The following is an 18,252-nucleotide window of genomic DNA, read 5'->3' on the forward strand; positions in this document are numbered from 1 at the left end:
TCTGATGAAACTACAACCAAGACACTTTGAGAGGGTGGATCACCTGGATCACCAGTTTCCAAAGGTGTCTGGTCCCCTTGTTCTGAAAACACATAAACTTTTAAAGGTAACATAGTATCTGCATTAACATAAGTGTGGAATGTGTGGTGTGCACAAGTCAGTTAAAAATGATGTTTTGTTTTATGTTTGAGCAGGTTAAAAGGCATCTGTCAACTTTATAAGTCCATTTGACTGTATAATTAAACTGCAATATAAATCTCTACACATACATTTGAAAGGATGGCATGTGATACTAAGTGAGAACTCTGTAGCCAACAAAATCTATCATGTCTCATCTCATCTCACTGCTTTTCACATGCAGAGGGATCAGCTTACATGTCACCTGTTCTGTAGTCTTTTTTGGCTCCCTTCTCCCAAGTCTGTAGCCAGGATCCTTAAGAGATCTCCCCTGGTCATATCTGATCTCTGTTAACCTAGAAAGAATCCACAGCCTTTTGTTTACTGTGGAAACAAAAGCATAACCTCTCCCCCAACACAACACTGTCCAACTTCCATTTTGAAGTTAAGACATTTTTAAAATATATAGGTTGGTTTAATTTAGCAGTTTCCATAATCCAGTGACTCTCAGCAGCTATTGATTTTTATATATTTGCACTTAAAATTCAAAGTTTGCAAGACACTATATAGGATCCAGACACCCTGTGTATTTTTCATCCTTAAGTGACTTATTTTTTTTATTACTTTACCTTTTTCTTTGAAGACCTTATATTGTTAAACTGTTTCCTTCAATGACTGTCTATACCCATTTTTCTTAAGCCTACGCATATTAGTAAACATACTATAACCTATTTAGAGGTTATTTTTTCCATCTGAACCTGTTTTACTAAGTATCTGTAGCCTCTTCTGTCTGCATGACCAAAATCTGAAACTCACCTTGTGGCTTAACTCATGCTACACTGTCAGCTCAAACACACTGGCACCTGCCTGGAGATGTCTCTGTACTGCGGCCCACATGAGAGACTTGAGAAGGAAGCTGTGTTTGGCTCCATTTTTGTGTGTTTAGAACCTTCTTTTAAGCGTTCTCGGGTCTTATGTAGGTATATGGTGGCCAGGCATTGCGTACCGCATGTAGGTGAATTTTTCTGTCTCTCCTGCCAGCTCCCAAAACATGACATAGAGATTTATTAATTATAATAGCTCAGCCATAACTTAGGCTTATTACTAACTAGTTCTTACAACTTAAATTAACCCATCTTTTAATCTGCCTTCTTTTATGTGGCTCAGCACTTTAGTCTGTATTCCCCATGTTGCTTCCTTTCCATCTGGCTGGTGACTCGGCTTTCTTTTTCCCAGTGTTTGCTCTGCCCCCCAAAAAATCCTGCCAGCTGTTGGCCAATCAGCTTTTTATTAAGCCATTCCGAGTGACACCGCTTCACAGTGTACAAAAAAATGATTCCACAACAGCTTTTCACTGGTTTGGGAATCTAGACTGCTTTCTACTTAGTTCTTGAAAGATGCTGTTCTGCAGTCATCTGCTTTTTTTGCCACAAGGAGTCTGCTGCAATTCTGGCTTTGCACCCCACTCCACCCCACCCCACCCTCCCGCCTTCATTCTGGTATTTAGCAGTTTTGTTGTGCTTCAGTTAAGTTTTTTTTCCACCTGTTTCTCTTACTAGTAGTTTGTTGAGTCTATTATATCCATAGATTTGTACTTTTCATTGAGTTTGACATTATAGGTATAAATTATAAAGTTCTTATGCTTGTCTTCTTTTCAAACCCTCATTCCCATGCATTATGCTGGGACATTATCCCACCACTCTCCTTCCATATCCTCTTTCTCCTTAGGGGTGTGTTGGTGGGATCTTAACCATGTAGCTCAGGCTGGCCTTGAACTTTTGACTCTCTGACTTCAGCCTTTCAAGTGTTAGGATCATGTGTATGTGCTGTTGTGCCTGGCTTCTTGGTTTCCTTTTGGAGACAGACCCTTCCTTCTTTTCCTCCACAGCCAACACTGTGTTTTCTTCCTGCAGCTCCAGTGCTTTTCCAAGAAATACGTAGGGCCAGCACCACTGGCTGAATGCTGATCTTTTCTGTTTTCAGACATTTCACATCCTTCATCCCCTCCCCATGTTTCATTTGTTATTCTCTTTTGATATGGAGGTTCTCCTTAATAACTATTTATTGTATGCATGTGTGGATAGGAAGTTATGTTCTAACCCTGTCCTTCGTTCCTCTTACTCTCCATTTTTCATTGCCATTAAAAATGTAATTGGAGCTGGAAAGATGGCTCAGCAGTTAAGAGTACATTAATCCCTCTTGCAGATGATTCAGGCTCAGTTCCCACTTGGGCTTCCAAGACCCATGTCAGGATACCCAGGCTGCCTACAACTGCAATTTAAGGGGGATTGATGACTCTAGCCTTGTAGGCATCTGCACTCACGTGCACACACACACTCAAGACCCCCCCCCACACACACACAATTAAAAGAGAGTCTTTTAAAAATTAAAAGATAGCATCTAAAGATATTATTCCACAGTTAAGAGTGTTGCAGAGGACCTGGGTTTAATTGTAGTGCCCACATAGCAGCCTATGACCACCTGTAATTCCAGTTTAATTGCACTCCTCTGGACTCCACAGGTAGTAGACATACACATGGAACACATACATACATGCAGTCAAAACATTCACACATGTAAAATTTAAAAATGAGTAATTTTAAAACTACTAAAATCAGAAGAGAAGCATGAGAGAAGGCAAGCAGCAATCAGTTGATATAAACCATCTGGGATCTGTTAACCCAAATATTTCTGAAGGCAAGAAGAGAAAAACCAGAGCATTCTGTTAAAAAGGGAGGTGGAATTGAGTTGGGCAGAGAGAAGACAAGATGAATGGGCTCATCACAGAAGTATTCTTACTCCACAGGCTATGTGTTGCAGCGCTGTCTGTGAATAACTTCCGTGACAACCGGGAGGCCCTTTATGGTGTGTTTGATGGAGACCGGAATGTGGAGGTACCCTACCTTCTCCAATGCACCATGAGTGACATTTTGGCTGAAGAGCTTCAGAAAACGAAAAACGAAGATGAATACATGGTCAATACGTTTATAGTCATGCAAAGGTAAAGGATTTCTTGTAGTTCTTTTTATTTTATTTACTATTTGTTTATTCTGATACATAGTCTCACTGTATAGCCAGGCTGGTCCTACACTTCGGACCCTGCTGGTCCAGCTTCCTGTGTGCTGGATTATAGTTTTTGTTGCTGGGTCTGCTATCTTGCTCTTGTTAGAAAAGTCTGTGCAGCAATCTGGTGTCCTTTTGGCTGACTGCTGTAGCTATATTCAGGCAAGGGATCAACTATGCTTCAGTTTGATTTGTATTGATATTTATTCTTAAGTCACTCATTTCTCAGAGAGGAGACTTTACTGGCCTCCACTGGTTCCATGTTTTCATCATTTAAAGCACCCAGCCTCCCCCAAACCACAGACTCCTTAGACCGCTCTCAGAATGAACCATTGCTGTCCCAGTTTGTTGACCAATAGGAAATGCTTTCACTGGTTTGAAACCGAGCAGGTCAAATTTAAAGCTAGTTTTAGAGTAGTCTTTATATGTTACCCTCTTCTCTCTTATTCAGTGGGAAAGCAAGTGTTCAGACTCCTAGGCTGCTACCTGTTACACCTGCACCAGAGCTTCCTGTCGCTGCAAGAACTCTTAGGGATAAATGTTGTAAGGACTCCTTCATTCAAAGAATTTTTCACACATTTGTCACACATATACAACACATACCATGTACACACACATATACACACACTACACATAATCCTCCAGCAGACTCTGGTTACAAAAGCCCCTTCTTAGGAGTCTTTGTGTATTTGAAAGTAATGCTGTCTTAAAAGTATGTACCAGTCAGATCTGGTCATGGTCTAGAAGCCAGAATTTAGGAATCTGTATACTAGGCCCACTTGCAGGGTCTATTAGGACTCAGCCCTTCCCACCAAACCCACTCACTCGGTTTCTCAGAAGAAAAAAGTCCCTGGAATCTAATCCCCACACATTCACATAGAGAAGTGCTCATATGTGGGGGGAAGTGTCACCTTTTGCTCAAAGCCACATTGCTAGTCCTGGCCTGCGGTGTTAACAAGTATAGAACCAATGAGCGCATCAGTTTTTAGAGTTACTGTTTTTATAGTAACTGCCTTGTGCCTAGTTGTCAAATGCTTGTGGCTAGGCCATTCCCAGTTGTTTAACTTAGTGATTCAGGGTCTTTCCTGTCTTCATTAGGTAAGAGTGATAGCTTTCTGCTTTGTTTTGTTTTAATTGTCAAGGCTCTTTAAGGGAGGTTTGGAGGAATGACATTGGTGGGACATTGATCAGAGTTCCTTGTTCTTTATGGTGGTCAGTATTTGTAGATGCTTCAAATATTCAATAAGTATATGGGTTGATGAACAAACGAAAGGACAAAGCAAAAACATTTGGTGATTGATACCAGAATGCTGTTCCTATACGTTTTATAGAATAAAGAGCACTGATCTCAAGTTTTGGCTGCACAGGGCAAGAACAGACCAATGAGAATCAGAAGGATGGTGGTTAGGGTTAGTCTTCAGTGCTGGCATGGACATCCTGTGTTTGCACCTATCCTGGTTTTGTGGGAACAGAGAGGATTTGGAGAAGTGGATGGGAGAGAAGCAGAACTTTCTTGATGTTTTAGAATGTACTGCTGAACCATTTTAACTGACACCGGGCAGCGGGCTGGACACCGCAGGCCAGGACTAGCAATGTGGCTTTGAGCAAAAGGTGACACTTCCCCCCACATATGAGCACTTCTCTATGTGAATGTGTGTGGATTAGATTCCAGGGACTTTTTTCTTCTGAGAAACCGAGTGAGTGGGTTTGGTGGGAAGGGCTGAGTCCTAATCGCTAGCTCTGTGCACTGGTGTCATCTTTTTTGTTCTTGTTTGTTTGTTTTGTTTTGTTTTTGGATGAACATAATGTCCTGAAGCATTGAATGTTCACCCTTCTCTTTGGGTTCAGGAAGCTGGGAACTGCTGGGCAGAAACTTGGTGGTGCAGCTGTCTTGTGCCACATCAAGCATGACCCTGTGGACCTGGGAGGATCCTTTACCTTGACCTCTGCTAATGTTGGCAAGTGCCAAACGGTTCTCTGTCGAAATGGGAAGCCACTGCCTCTGTCCCGATCATACACCATGAGCTGTGAAGAAGAGCTGATAAGAATTAAGCAGCACAAGGCCATCATCACTGAGGTAAGGAGCTTTTCCTCAGAGAGCAAGGGGGCAGCGCCCCCTGGTGGAGGTTCCTCAGGAAGCATTTGTTTTCAGAGGAAGCTCTTGATGTTCGAAATTAGAATTTCCAAATCCACGGTATTACAGAGTAAATTCCTTGGTGCTGTCTGTAGGTTATGTAGAATGTCCCTATAATTTATTGTAGAATAATAAGGTGTTGGTTGGTTGCCATGGAAGCAGAAATGCTTCATGAGTACTGTCCCAGTGGATCTCTGAAGGCACTTACTGGCTGGTGGTTGAAATCACACTGCTGGTTTCATCTCCCAGCTTGACCACTTGCAGGATATGACCTCTCAACCCTCATAAGTCTTTGTTTTCTTATGTGCAAAGTGGGAGCCATAGATACCTGCCTTACTTCACAAAGACTGTAGTGTCTGCTCCAGTTTAAGTGTTTCTCTTTTGCCAGTTGAGTAATGCAGTTCTCAGGGGGCAGGAGGCCAAGTGCAAGGCCTAGAGATGCATTGGATCATTGAAGCTTGGGTACCACTGCCACATAGAGAGTAGCAGCTACACCTGTGGCTAAACGACTTACAATGTGGGTACAGTCCCACAACAAAGACTTATCTGGTCCCAAATGACAATTGTATTGCTGGGACAAAACCTAGAAAGACAGTGCATCATGATTCACTGTCAGGGAAACTTCCAAAGTAGCCTCTGTGGTTCTTTTGTTTACTAATTCACCAGCATGCTGGTCACGCACCATTAGCTTGGAAATACCCAGAGATATACATCTGTCCAGAAGAACCTGACCTCCCTCCTCTTAGTGATCAAACTCTTGGAACAATTCATAGTTTGGGGTTGAGGGGTGAAGGCTAGTGTCCAGAAGAGAAAAGGAGGTGGTGTTGTTACCCAGGAAAGACAGCAGTATGCCGTGAGACCATGGAAGTGAGACATGTATAAATTTCATTCCTGTCTGCTCCAGCCACTGAGCATTAAAGTGGATGGTGAACACAAGTTAGGGAGCAGAGTGTGTGTTTTACAGAATATAGTGCACGAAGTGGCCAGTGTTACATGACAGCACTGAAGAGTAAGATGTCTGCTGCATGACTCACTCAGTTTGCAGGTCAGCCGTGCTCTCTCCTTTTCTCTGCTGCGTCTCTTCCTCACTTTTGTCTGCTCCACTGAGACTTCAACAATGAGGATTTTGACTTCATTGCTTCTGTATCCTGAAGATGCCCTCAAAGCACAGGCTGATGAGAAACCTTAAGAGTGGCTAGAGCAGCAAGGGCCTTCTTGCCAGATCCCACACCAGGCAGGAACAGATTTTATTCCTAGAGTTAAGGGAGTCTCAAACTACTTGAAAGCCTGTTTTATTCCTCTTAGTTCCTAGACTGCCACTTTCTTTTAGGCATGGCTGCTGAGGTCATGTTCGTGGGGAAAGGTACCCAGGAACAAGCAAACACTTGTAAAGCCCAGGTGGAGGCAGGCGGTGGGGCTGAATGGCAGGAGAGCCCAAGTGAGGCAGGCATGGAATGAAAGACATGGGCTCTGACAAAAACTGGCTCATCCAGAGACTCACAAAAATTGCATTTGTCGTTGTGGAATTTTCTGTGGGAGGAAGTGTTAGAAATGTGGGGTGGACATGGCTATAAGCCTAAGACCCTCAAATCTGGAAGGTAGAGAACCCAGCTGCTGTATGTAGCTAGGATTTAAAAGTACTCATCTTTTACCCAGGCAAATGGCCTGGATTTGGCTGCTGGTCTAAACAGCATGAGCCACCTGAACTCAGAGAGGGAGGACTCTTTACTGTCTGCTTTTGTCCCTGGAAGTTGGGTTCAAGGAAATCATAAAAATGGTTACTCCTGCTGGGCAGTGGTGGAGCACACCTTTAATCCTAGCACTTGGGAGGGAGGCAAAGGCAGGCGTATCTCTGAGTTTGAGACCAGCCTGGTCTACAGGGAAAGTTCCAGGACAGTCAGGGTTACACAGAGAAACCGTGTCTCAAAACAAAACAAAATGAATGGGTACTTCTTTTAGCATCACCTCTCCAAACTTAGGAGATTTGTGACCCAGTTACAAATGTCTGGGGGCCACACAAGACTCACCTTTCCACGTGCTGGCAGTATCAGTGGACAGAGGCATGAGGTTGATCCATCCTGTCCTCAGGTGTTTCTCTGGATGGCTTACCTCTTTAGAAGCTAGTGAGCATGCGTGCCATGTGAGGCTGGACATCACCTTGTCAGGAAGAGATAGGTCTTGCCATGTAGTATAAAGATGGTCCCTGTTAAAGGAATGGCTGGAATGTTTCCTTTCTCCCCGAGGGCTCCTTACAAGCTCAGATCTGTACTTTAACCTCTCCATATAGAGCCCCTTCCCTGGGATGCCCAACACTTCCTGCAACACTGCCCTGTGGCCTAGTCAGTGACCCAGAGGGAGGCTGCTCCAGTAGCCACATGTGCTCTGTGCTCACTGTCTCTTTGGAAATTCTTCCAGGATGGCAAGGTGAATGGAGTGACAGAGTCCACACGCATCCTGGGCTATACCTTCCTCCACCCCAATGTGGTGCCTCGCCCCCACGTGCAGTCCGTGCTTCTGACTCCACAGGATGAGTTTTTCATTCTGGGCAGTAAGGGGCTGTGGGACAGCCTGTCCATTGAGGAGGCTGTGGAGGCCGTGCGCAATGTGCCAGATGCTCTGGCCGCTGCCAAGAAGCTATGCACCCTGGCCCAGAGCTATGGCTGCCATGACAGCATAAGTGCTGTGGTAGTGCAGCTTAGTGTCACTGAAGACAGCTTCTGCTGCTGTGAGCTCAGTGCTGGAGGAAGCATGCCACCACCTAGTCCAGGCATCTTCCCACCCTCTGTCAACATGGTGATAAAGGACAGGCCCTCAGATGGACTGGGAGTACCGTCCTCCAGCAGTGGCATGGCATCTGAGATCAGCAGTGAACTATCCACCTCGGAGATGAGCAGTGAGGTGGGCTCCACAGCCTCTGATGAGCCCCCGTCTGGAGTCCTGAATGAGAACAGCCCTGCATACCCCAGTGAGCAGCGCTGTATGCTCCACCCAGTCTGCTTGTCTAACTCCTTCCAGCGTCAGCTGTCCAGCGCCACTTTCTCCAGCGCCTTCTCTGACAACGGCCTTGACAGTGATGATGAAGAACCCATTGAGGGTGTCTTCAGCAATGGCAGCCGGGTAGAGGTGGAAGTGGACATCCATTGCAGCCGGGCCAAGGAGAAGGAGAGACAACAGCACCTGCTTCAGGTGCCAGCTGAGGCCAGCGATGAGGGCATTGTCATCAGTGCCAACGAGGATGAGGCAGGTTTGTCCAAGAAGGCAGACTTTTCTGCTGTGGGGACCATTGGGCGACGCAGGGCTAATGGTTCTGTAGCACCCCAGGAAAGGAGCCACAACGTGATAGAGGTTGCCACAGATGCACCTCTCCGAAAGCCGGGAGGCTATTTTGCAGCCCCAGCTCAGCCAGATCCGGATGATCAGTTTATCATACCCCCAGAGCTGGAAGAAGAAGTCAAAGAAATCATGAAACATCACCAGGAGCAGCAGCAGCAGCAGCAGCAGCAGCAGCAGCAACAGCAGCAGGTGCCACCACCACCATCCCAGCCACAGCCACAGTCACAGCCTCAGCTGCAGCCGCAGCCACAACCGCAGCGGCAGTTCCAGATGGACCACCTGCCAGACTGTTACGATACACCACTATGACCCAGTTTGAGTACTGTTTTAAACAATAAACTAACCAGAAAGACTGAGAGAGTCTCCCAGGCTCACATTAAACCAGGGGTGTTACTCCATGCCCTTCTCCCAGACACTGCCCCATCTGTCTCTGCAGCTCATCTTGTAGGTTCTCTTTGTATTGGTTACTTTTAATAATTACCACTTTTCTTCTAGTGATACTTTAACAATATGATTTAAATTTGTTAACTCTTTTCCCTAACATATCAAATGTGTAAAGACAAAGAACAAAAGGTTTAATATATTACAGAGAAACAATTAATGATAATGTAATTTTTAAAAATTGCTTTTTGTTGTTTTGTTTATTTGGAAGGCAGGGCAAGTTGCCATTGCTAAATGACTTAATAATATTGTAATTGTGTATTTCTTTGTGGGGAAAGGCTTTTTTTTTTTGTCTTGAAAATGATAGACATTTGTAGAATATGGAGACTAACTCCTAGGAGTTGCTTTACTCTGTCAGGTGACTTAAGTCACTGGGATTCACTAATTTTCTCTGAGAGAACAGTTGATTGAGAAATTTCTATTGTAAATAGCTCAGTGTTGCATAGTGAGGCTTAAAGTGTTTGTAGTCTTGGCGTAAGGACACAGCCTAAGTCACTGATTTCCTGCCCCTCTGAAGAGCCTCCCTGTCCTGCCCCCACCTCGCTCATCTTCAGTGTGGGCCATTTGGTCAGCGTGTTTCTGTGTAGATAATGTGGTTCTGAGGTTGCTGGACAAGAGCCTGCTCTTCAGACCCCAGAACCTTCTGCAGACACTTTTTAATTGTGTTCCTTACTGCTGCCACAATCAGCATGACTGTATAGCATACCTTAGACCATCTACACATTGGAGTTATATTGAAGCAGAATGCACAAATGAACATGTCATAATTTTTGTTATAATAAATATGAAATTTACAAGCACTGGATCCATCTGCTTTGTCTCAGCACCCAGGTGTGTCTTATAGACTGTCATACCAGCTTGTGATTGGAAGGGATAGATACAAGGTCGAGATTAACCAACATCATGGATTGCAGTTTGTGTGTTTCCTTAATATTCCACAAGTTCAGCTGCAGAGAATGAGGTAGTGAAATTGACCTTCTGGTAAGCCATATACACAGCTGGTGGTATCCTTTTCCTTTTATTGTTATTATGCAGTGTAGACACTGAAAGGGGAATAGATGGAGATTGCATAGGGGGAGAGCCCATGGGAAGTGTCTGCTCCTGCAGAACCAAGTTGGCTTTCAGTTCTTCCAGGAGCTGTGAACAGATTAATGTACTTTTTATTGTAACTGTGCAAATCAAGAGCTGTGTGTGGAAGGCAGGTGGCTTCCATTTCTATCTGTCTCCCTTCAGGTCTGCCCTGAGTAGTATTGGGCTAGCCCAGATCGCTGACGGAGGCCACAGAAGAAGGGTTAGCTCACTCCAGTAGCAGTGCTGGACCCAGTACTGAAGGAGCTGGATTCCTGAACTGTAACAAGAGGCCCTCTGTTGGACTGGAATTGGCCCTGATCCTGCCTCATTCTCTAGCCCTTCCTTCCCATCACATCATGGGTGAGAGAAGCCACACAAGTGTCTAGGTTATCCACCAGTATCTTATTTCCTGTCAAGCTGAGCTAGCTTTCCAATTCATTCATTCTATTCATTCGTTCAATTCATTCCCCACTTTGGGCAGAGTTCACTTGTCACCTTTGTGGAAGAGGCCTGGACCACAGTGTGGTTCTTACAGAGGGGACCGAGCCTGTGGTGGATGGCCAACAGTCAGTGAGTTCCTGTGGACTCCTTGGTGACACCAGAGGCAGCCACCCACCAGGACCAGCAGAAAGATGTGGGAGGAAGCAACAAGACAGAGATGATGTGTTTGTGCATCCCCAGGTCCTCCAGTGCTTGCAGCTCTGTCCCTTCTGTCACTGAGACACCGTGCATACACTGCATATGAAGAACTGTGGAGACCTAAGTTCCCTGTGGGAACTTGGGGTACATAGTGCATGGAGAGGGGAAGTGTCTTCTGTTGCATCCATGTGAAGGGACAAGAGAGGGACAGACCTACTGGTAAGTCTCCATGCTCTTAAGTAGGGAACCCCCCCCCCACCGCCAGTTATTTCCTAAGGAAATTTTACTCACTTCTGTGCACCAAGATACCTTCCAATAGTGTGTGCAAAGCTGCATATAAAACTGAAGCGGGTTTTGAGCATTGAAATGCTCAATACTTGAAGACCCCGGAAGCCATGACATCAGCACAATGAGTATTAAGCAGAAAGGGTTTCCCTGCAAGGTGTATTCTCTCTTCCTGTGAGGAAATCAGACCACTGGGGAAAGTGTGAAGGGCAAGAGGAAGTGTGAACCGCATTCAAGCTCCTTCGAGGCTGATGATCTTGCTGGAGTCTGGACACTGGTTCCTGTTGGATCAGCCACATGCTGCCAGATATGGACCTCTAGCCTGGCTCTGGTGAGGGACTCCAGGCCAGTCTCTGGGGGGACCGAACCAGTGCTTGGTTTTTGTTTTTATAGATTTTCTTTTGGTTTTTCTTGATTTTGTTTATTGTTTTTTTTTTTTTATTTTTTTGGTTTTGGTGGTAGGTTTTTGTTTGTGGGGTTTTTTTTGTTGTTGTTTTTTGTTTGTTTGTTTGTTTGTTTTTTCATAGCTTTTGTTATAGCACCATCTACTGATTGGTTTATCTTTGAGAAGGGCAAGAGCTCCATTCTGCCAGAAGAAACTGTGTTAATAGTTTTCTTTGACATGTAATAGAAAGTGATCCTCACTACTAATTAAGTGTGGCAGAGATGCTGTGTTAAATCCTAGTGTCTGTTGTACCTTGTGTCAGTTTCTGCTTTATAAGGTGGTATCATTAGTGACCACTTGACTCTTAAATTGGGCAACTGTCTCATGGGAAATGAAAATACAGAAATAACATGTAATCAGAATTATAATTCTTTCCAGCGTTTGTCTAGCCCTGCATTCCCTGAGGTTAGGAGACAGCAAAACAGATAGCTTCTGTGGTGTGCTTGAAATCTTAACAGAGTAACATCTGTGAGGTCACTGCTGGCCCTGACCAAGGGCTGTTGGATCATTTTGACTCTCCTTGGACACTCATCAAAGGGTCTTTTGAATTCATCCCTGATGCAAAGCAGAAGAGTCTCTGTACAGGTGGGGGTTGCATTATCTGTAGCTGTCTCCCCAGTGGCCAGAATTGTAACTCACTGGGGCCTTATAATCACTATTTCAGCATATAACTGGACTGGTCAGAAAATCTAGAGCACAACACAAGTGTCTTCATAAGTGGCAAATGGAAGAAAAGATGAACTGTTGGTGGGGAAAGGCTCCTTGTATTTCTTGTCATTGAGTACCATTTTGTTCCAGTTCATCTCCATAATCCCCAAGTTGTACAAATGACTCTAGGCAAACTGCTTTCATCATTGTCACTGATCTACCCGGTGCTGATGTTGATTGATTTGTTTGTTATATGTTTGAAAATGCAAATAGTTATAAAGTATTTGTGATAGGTTGTTTTTTAGACTTTTGTTTTTGTTTTTGTTTTTGTTTTTCTTCCTTTTCCTAACACTTACTCTACCTTCTATATCAATTGGAACAGAGTTCACACCAGAGCTCTGCCTGGTCAGCCACGATGGAAAGGGGAGCCAGCCCCTTTCTGATTTGCATGTTCACTCAGCCTTGATCAAGAACCCATGGCTGGCTCAAAACCAGCACGGGACCTGAGGTGCCTGGTTGAGGTGTGATGATGGCTGCTGGTCTTGAGAGGCCATGAGGGTCTAAGCCAGCACAAGGTTGACTCTAGCCCCCCACAAATGTCAGAAACCCTCAGGATAGCCCCCTTTTCCTTCCAGAAGACATTGAGCACTTCAGGAATGGCCCTTGAGCTGCTTTCCCTGTTCTGGACTGGTCCCTGTCCTGAATTTACCCATAAATATGTGCAGCATTTACTGGTCTTTGGTTCATTTTTTTTCTAAGAACACAATGTTCTACCATGTGCAAAGGGAGAAGCAACAGAATGCATGGAGAATGTTCTCCCTCCACTTACAACTGGAATTACTCTTGTCATTCTTATTTTCAAAGGACAGGAAAGTGCTGCTGGCTTCACACCAAAACCTTTCACTTTCAAGTCTTGTTCCAGTGAACTTGGGCTTTCCTCCAATGGCTAGTTCTGTCTGTTGAGAGGACATTAGAATGGCAGCTGAGACTATTTTGTCAATGTTCTATGTCCAGTCCTTGACCCTCCTTGAATTCACCCACACTCACTTCCAAGTCTTTAAGAAAACTGCCTCCCAAATAGTCCCTGGAAGTGCCAAAACCAGCTTCAGACTAAGTTGCCTGTAAGCCAGGACTAAGCCAAGCAGTGTCCTTTATTTGCCTCCAGATCTGCCATTCTTTTAACAACTACTTATAGAGTGCCTCAGAGGATTAAAAGCATCTCATTTTCAGATGGGCCATGCCTCCTCCCGGGAGCTGCAGCGTGCACTGGAACAGCAGCCCATCACAGGTAAATACATGCCTCCTTTTCCTATTATAATGTCACCCACATGTAATTTTCACCTTTGGTCCCCCCAGTTATCAATTGAACTTCTGTGGGGCTCTGCAACCACCAGGGCCAGCAGAGTATTGATCTGCTAGAGGCGAGAAGGACATGCAGTTCAGCATATTTAAGCACAGTAAATTTGGGGGGGGGGGTGTTCCTGGTGTAATACAATCCCCTGAGCACAAGGAGACACAATTACATTGAAACTCAGTCCGTGCCACTTCCTCCAAGAAGATAGGTTCTAGAGATAGGCTACATGTATTAGGGCTTAGGGAAGGATCTCAGTCATGCAGATAGTATAGAGGTCATTTTGACTGTTAGCTACCTCTGATCCTAGTTGTGGGAGCTTACGGACCTCTCACTCCCACCCCGGATATACAGTTATACAAAAGTCACCTAGACTGTTAAATATTTCTGGTCCTAGTTGTGGGGTGCTTGAGGGAGCCTCTGGTCACAATTAGCTGCCTTGTGGGGACAGGTATGGCCTGGCTTACAGATAATGCAAATCATCAGGCAATTGATCAATCACCTCCATTCCAAGCCTTCTGGGTGGAAAAACATGTTATACATATTTTCCCTTGAAAAAAAAAACAGCCCTACATATTTAACATTCCTGGTTTCCCTAGAGTGGTCTAGGAGTGCAGGGACGTGTGTACTCACCATCTTTGAATTCTTCAGGTTACAATGTGGAAAGTTTTGTCATTTCTCCCCAGCTTCCTTCCACATATTTAGGAACGAGATGGAATGTTGGAAAGGAAAGGAAGCTATGTAAGTGGTGAACATGCTGGTGTGGACCACAGAGCCACTGCCTTTCTAGTCTGAGCATCCCAGGATGCATGTTAGGAGTTCATCTGCTTCCTGTTGGCAGGCAGAACCCAAGCTGTATAGTCTGTATGGTGGTGGTGGTGTTCAGTGAACACTTTCTCAGTTTCTGTTACCAAACCCATGCATATGGAAAAAAGTTAAGTTTGATGTTTTTAGACCAATATGGCTGTTAATTTCTGTACAATGCAACTCAACACAGTTAACTGGGATACTTTTTTCCAAAAGTGACAGTACAGCTAAAGTTTCAAGTAATTCAAATTGTGTGTGTGTGTGTGTGTGTGTGTGTGTGTGTGTGTGTGTGTGTGTGTGTGTGTGTATATGTCTGCTAGTGTGTCTGCATGTATGTGTCTGTGTCTTTGTTTCATCCTGCTATGTGTATATGTCTGTATCCTTTTTCTTCATCATCCTTGGCTATGGGGGGTGGGTTGTTTTGTCCTGCTAGAGATCTAACAGTAGAGGCTTCTTGCCCCCTTCATAAACTGAGTACCTCCATAAGTCCATGGGGCACCCACTTTGTGAAAGTGATGAGTAGATGGAGTGCCTGAGGTGAAACTCCAAGGACAAATACTAGAACACACTTAGTGATGGCAATCTGGAGAGACATGCATATCCAAAGGGCACTTGGAGTGAAGACACATGGGTAGGTGAAGAACTTGGACTTGATCCAGACAGATTGCCAACTGCCCTCTGTGTGATATTTCTGCCCTGGTGACCACACTATTCTGTGAGGGGTAAAACTGACTCCTACCTCTGTGGAAGGAAAAGGGACTGCTGTCTGTACTCTGCTGCCCAGGTGGCTTCCCTCGTGCATGAAGAGCCCTTAACCACACTGCGTCCACCTTGAGTTTCCACCTGCTGCGCCAAGCAGAAAGATCAGACAGAACTCCTGTGCTCAGCTTACAAGGGAGCACAAGAGGATCACAGAAGGCTGGAAGTACCAGTGCTGTTCTGCACACCAGACACCTGATGAGCCATCTCACAGCTGTTCCAAAATAAGTGGGTTCTGCTTTTGCTCACCTCTCCATGCCAGGTCCTTGAAGAAAGTGGACACAGAAATCCCCATTGCTATCCTCTAGCATGCCTGGGCCCCTACCCCTCTGCTGGCCTGATCTCCACACTCTCCATTTACCAGAATGTCCTCAGCCTTGATGTCCCTCATGCTGCACACTAACACAGGCCATGTTCCTCCTTGGCCTTCCAGAGTGAAAGTATGTGTTACTGAGAAAATCGCAGTAGTGACTCTCATACTCCAGCCCTGAAACCCCTTGGTCCCAGTGACAGTGGCTGCTTTGTTATTATACCCATGGTCATATTGAATGCAGCCTCAAGGGCACACTCCAGCTTCTGTGCCTCCATGTGAGGTGCCTGGTGCACAGATTCCAGCCATGAGTCCCCAGTGCATCTGGGAGCCATTTGGCCACCATAATACATGGGCCTGGACACCTCCACCCGTTCTTCACGGGTTCTAAACCTCTATGGGCCTCAACACTTTGCTCAGCCATGGTCAGGGCTTCTTGAAGGAAACAAAGGAGATAGCTAAATTGATCTCCCTCCTACCTCTTTTCTTCCTGGACCTTCCTTGCCCTCCTGCCTTCTGTGAGAATTCCTCCCCAGTGGAGACAAAGAATATCTATACCCCCAGACATTTCTAATGACAAACTGATGTATGTATAATTCTACCACAGTTCAACCAGGGAATCAATGAATTTATTGGGATTATCTACAGAGCATGGGAGAGCGATTGTGTACAGATTTTCGATTACCCCAAGGCACCTGTACCCCAAAGTCTTCACAGAGGGTGAATGGTGGCTTCCCCATGCCACATAGATGCAGCCCCATTTAGTTAACTGTCCCCAGTCTATATATTCTAGGGCACATACAATTTGTTATTCTAGGGTAGAATAACAAATGAATGGCTAGGACAGATGGCTGAAATCTCAGGCTGAAATCTCATGTTCAATGACTGTTCATATTCCCTTCTCTTAGGGACTGTGGTTATTCCACAGACCTGCTAGTGGGAACAGGTACAGCTGAAGTTGGTAGTGTTTTGCTTGGAGGGCCAAAGTCTTCAACATATCTGCAGCTCCCCAGCATCTTGGGACCTTGTGCTTCTGTGCAGCCACTTCCTGTGCCTTCATGTCACATGGAAGTACATGCCAGATCCCTCCCATTTAAGTTGGGCTTGCTCTGCTCCTTCCCACTTCCTGATCTTCCCAGGCAGGTTCCATCCATGTCCTTGACTTCATGTTCAGGTCCTCACTGGACTGTGGTCTCCCTACAGCCCCAAGTACCCTCAGCTAACTCAGAGATGGGTTCAGCAGTTGATGCTTGGTCACCATCATTGTTCTCTTTTGTAAGCAGCCAGGGCATGTACCCTCCTACTTTCCTTTGATCTGACTTCTGACTAAAGTTTCTCTGTCCATTTGGCATAGTCACTGCTTCCTTCCTGAGCTGAAGAATGGTAGCCACAGAGCCCTTCCCTTGGCCGCTCCTCCCCACTCTTCTTTGAGCTCATGGAACCTAGGTGTGGGGAGGCTACAGTCAATCTTGTCCTGTCCTCCCCATCAACCTTTAGCATCATGTACCCATCAGGTCCCCTCCTCTCACCAAATCCTGGCCAGTGGGAATCAGCTGACTCACCCTACCTTCTTTCCATCACCACACCTGTCAACCAGACAACTGACCACCGTATGAGTGCCTATTGTGGAACTTGTTCCTCTGAGCCTGACATAGCCACTGGCATCTTGGAATCAGAGATGCTGTAATTGCCTACCAAAGTCTCACAAGAGTGAGGGAGGGGTATTAATTTTCCTGAGTAGAATGGGGGAGGTAACCAAACTCTTACCTGAAATTCTAGCCACTCCGTTTCTGTTGTCCCACACCTCAGTGTAACCCTGCTGGAGCATGGAGCTGGACTGTTGCCTAGGGTTGAGGACCCCAGTCATACAGCTCATGCTGTGATGGGGGATTTTCAGTGATGCAGCTGACCAAGAATTCTGTACTCTTACGGGTAACCCCAATAAACTTGTTTCAGCAAACTGGACTTGAGTGGCATTGTTTCTTTCATCTGTCATTGGTGCCCCACCTGGGGTCAATAGGCCAGGCAAAGTTCACATCTTCCCAGGAAAAGCAATACTGTAGTCTGTTTTCCCATCACCTCCTTCACTGCAGGTTTGGTGCCTTTGGTTTCACTCCCTTTCACTCCAACTGTTGTCTCCATCCAGGTCCAGCCCATCTTCCCTCAACCCACCATAAAGTATTTGCGTGCTCTCTTGCTCTCTCTCTTTCTCTCTCCCTTTCTCTCTCTCTCTCTCTCTCTCTTCTCTCTCTCTCTCTCTCTCTCTCTCTCTCTCTCTCTCTCCTCTCTGTCCTTTCTATCACTGACCTACAACCTCAGCCCTTTTAGTTGTTTGTTTTCATATTTTGAGCCAGGATCTCACCAAAATACTCATGTGGTCCTAGAACTTACGATTCTTCCACCTCACCCTTTCTAGCAGCTGGATCACTGGGCTCTGCCACAGGCCCTGAGCTGCTTTCCATGTGTAAGCAGAACTGCCTGTCTTCTGCATAGCACAAAAGCCTGTTCACTTAACTCTGACTCCTTTCCTGGCAATCATTGCCAATAGCCTAAGGGCATGCACTCCTGGCAGTATGCCTAGCACTTTCTCAAGCTTACTCCTCCACATTCCTACCCCATTGGCTCCCCAACTGGAATCAGATCCCATGTGGATCTAGTTTGATTCTCACTTTCCATTTTTGTGGTATTGGGATTAGAGCACCCACCAGCACACCCAGCACTATCTCCTTTAAATACCATCTGCATAGTGAGCCCCTGTCCATGGGACTCTGTGCAGATATCTACTGGGCATTGCAAGCTCATCCTGGACAAAGCAGAGTAGATTTTTCTCTCCCAAACTGTCTTTCTCG

General features: G+C 45.5%; 1 protein-coding gene across 1 annotated transcript in view; it reads left to right on the forward strand.

Annotated features, from left to right (window-relative positions):
* The window catches only part of Phlpp1 (PH domain and leucine rich repeat protein phosphatase 1), a 197,280-nt gene extending 187,391 nt beyond the window's left edge, over window positions 1–9,889 (forward strand). Inside the window, 3 exon segments of the mRNA XM_027417860.2 lie at window positions 2,924–3,118; window positions 5,029–5,257; window positions 7,730–9,889. Coding sequence (XP_027273661.2) covers window positions 2,924–3,118; window positions 5,029–5,257; window positions 7,730–8,956 — 1,651 coding nt within the window. The 3' untranslated portion in view covers window positions 8,957–9,889.
* Window positions 9,890–18,252: the final 8,363 nt, after the last annotated feature.

Source organism: Cricetulus griseus, chromosome 5, assembly GCF_003668045.3.
Source record: "Cricetulus griseus strain 17A/GY chromosome 5, alternate assembly CriGri-PICRH-1.0, whole genome shotgun sequence".
NCBI lineage: Eukaryota > Metazoa > Chordata > Mammalia > Rodentia > Cricetidae > Cricetulus > Cricetulus griseus.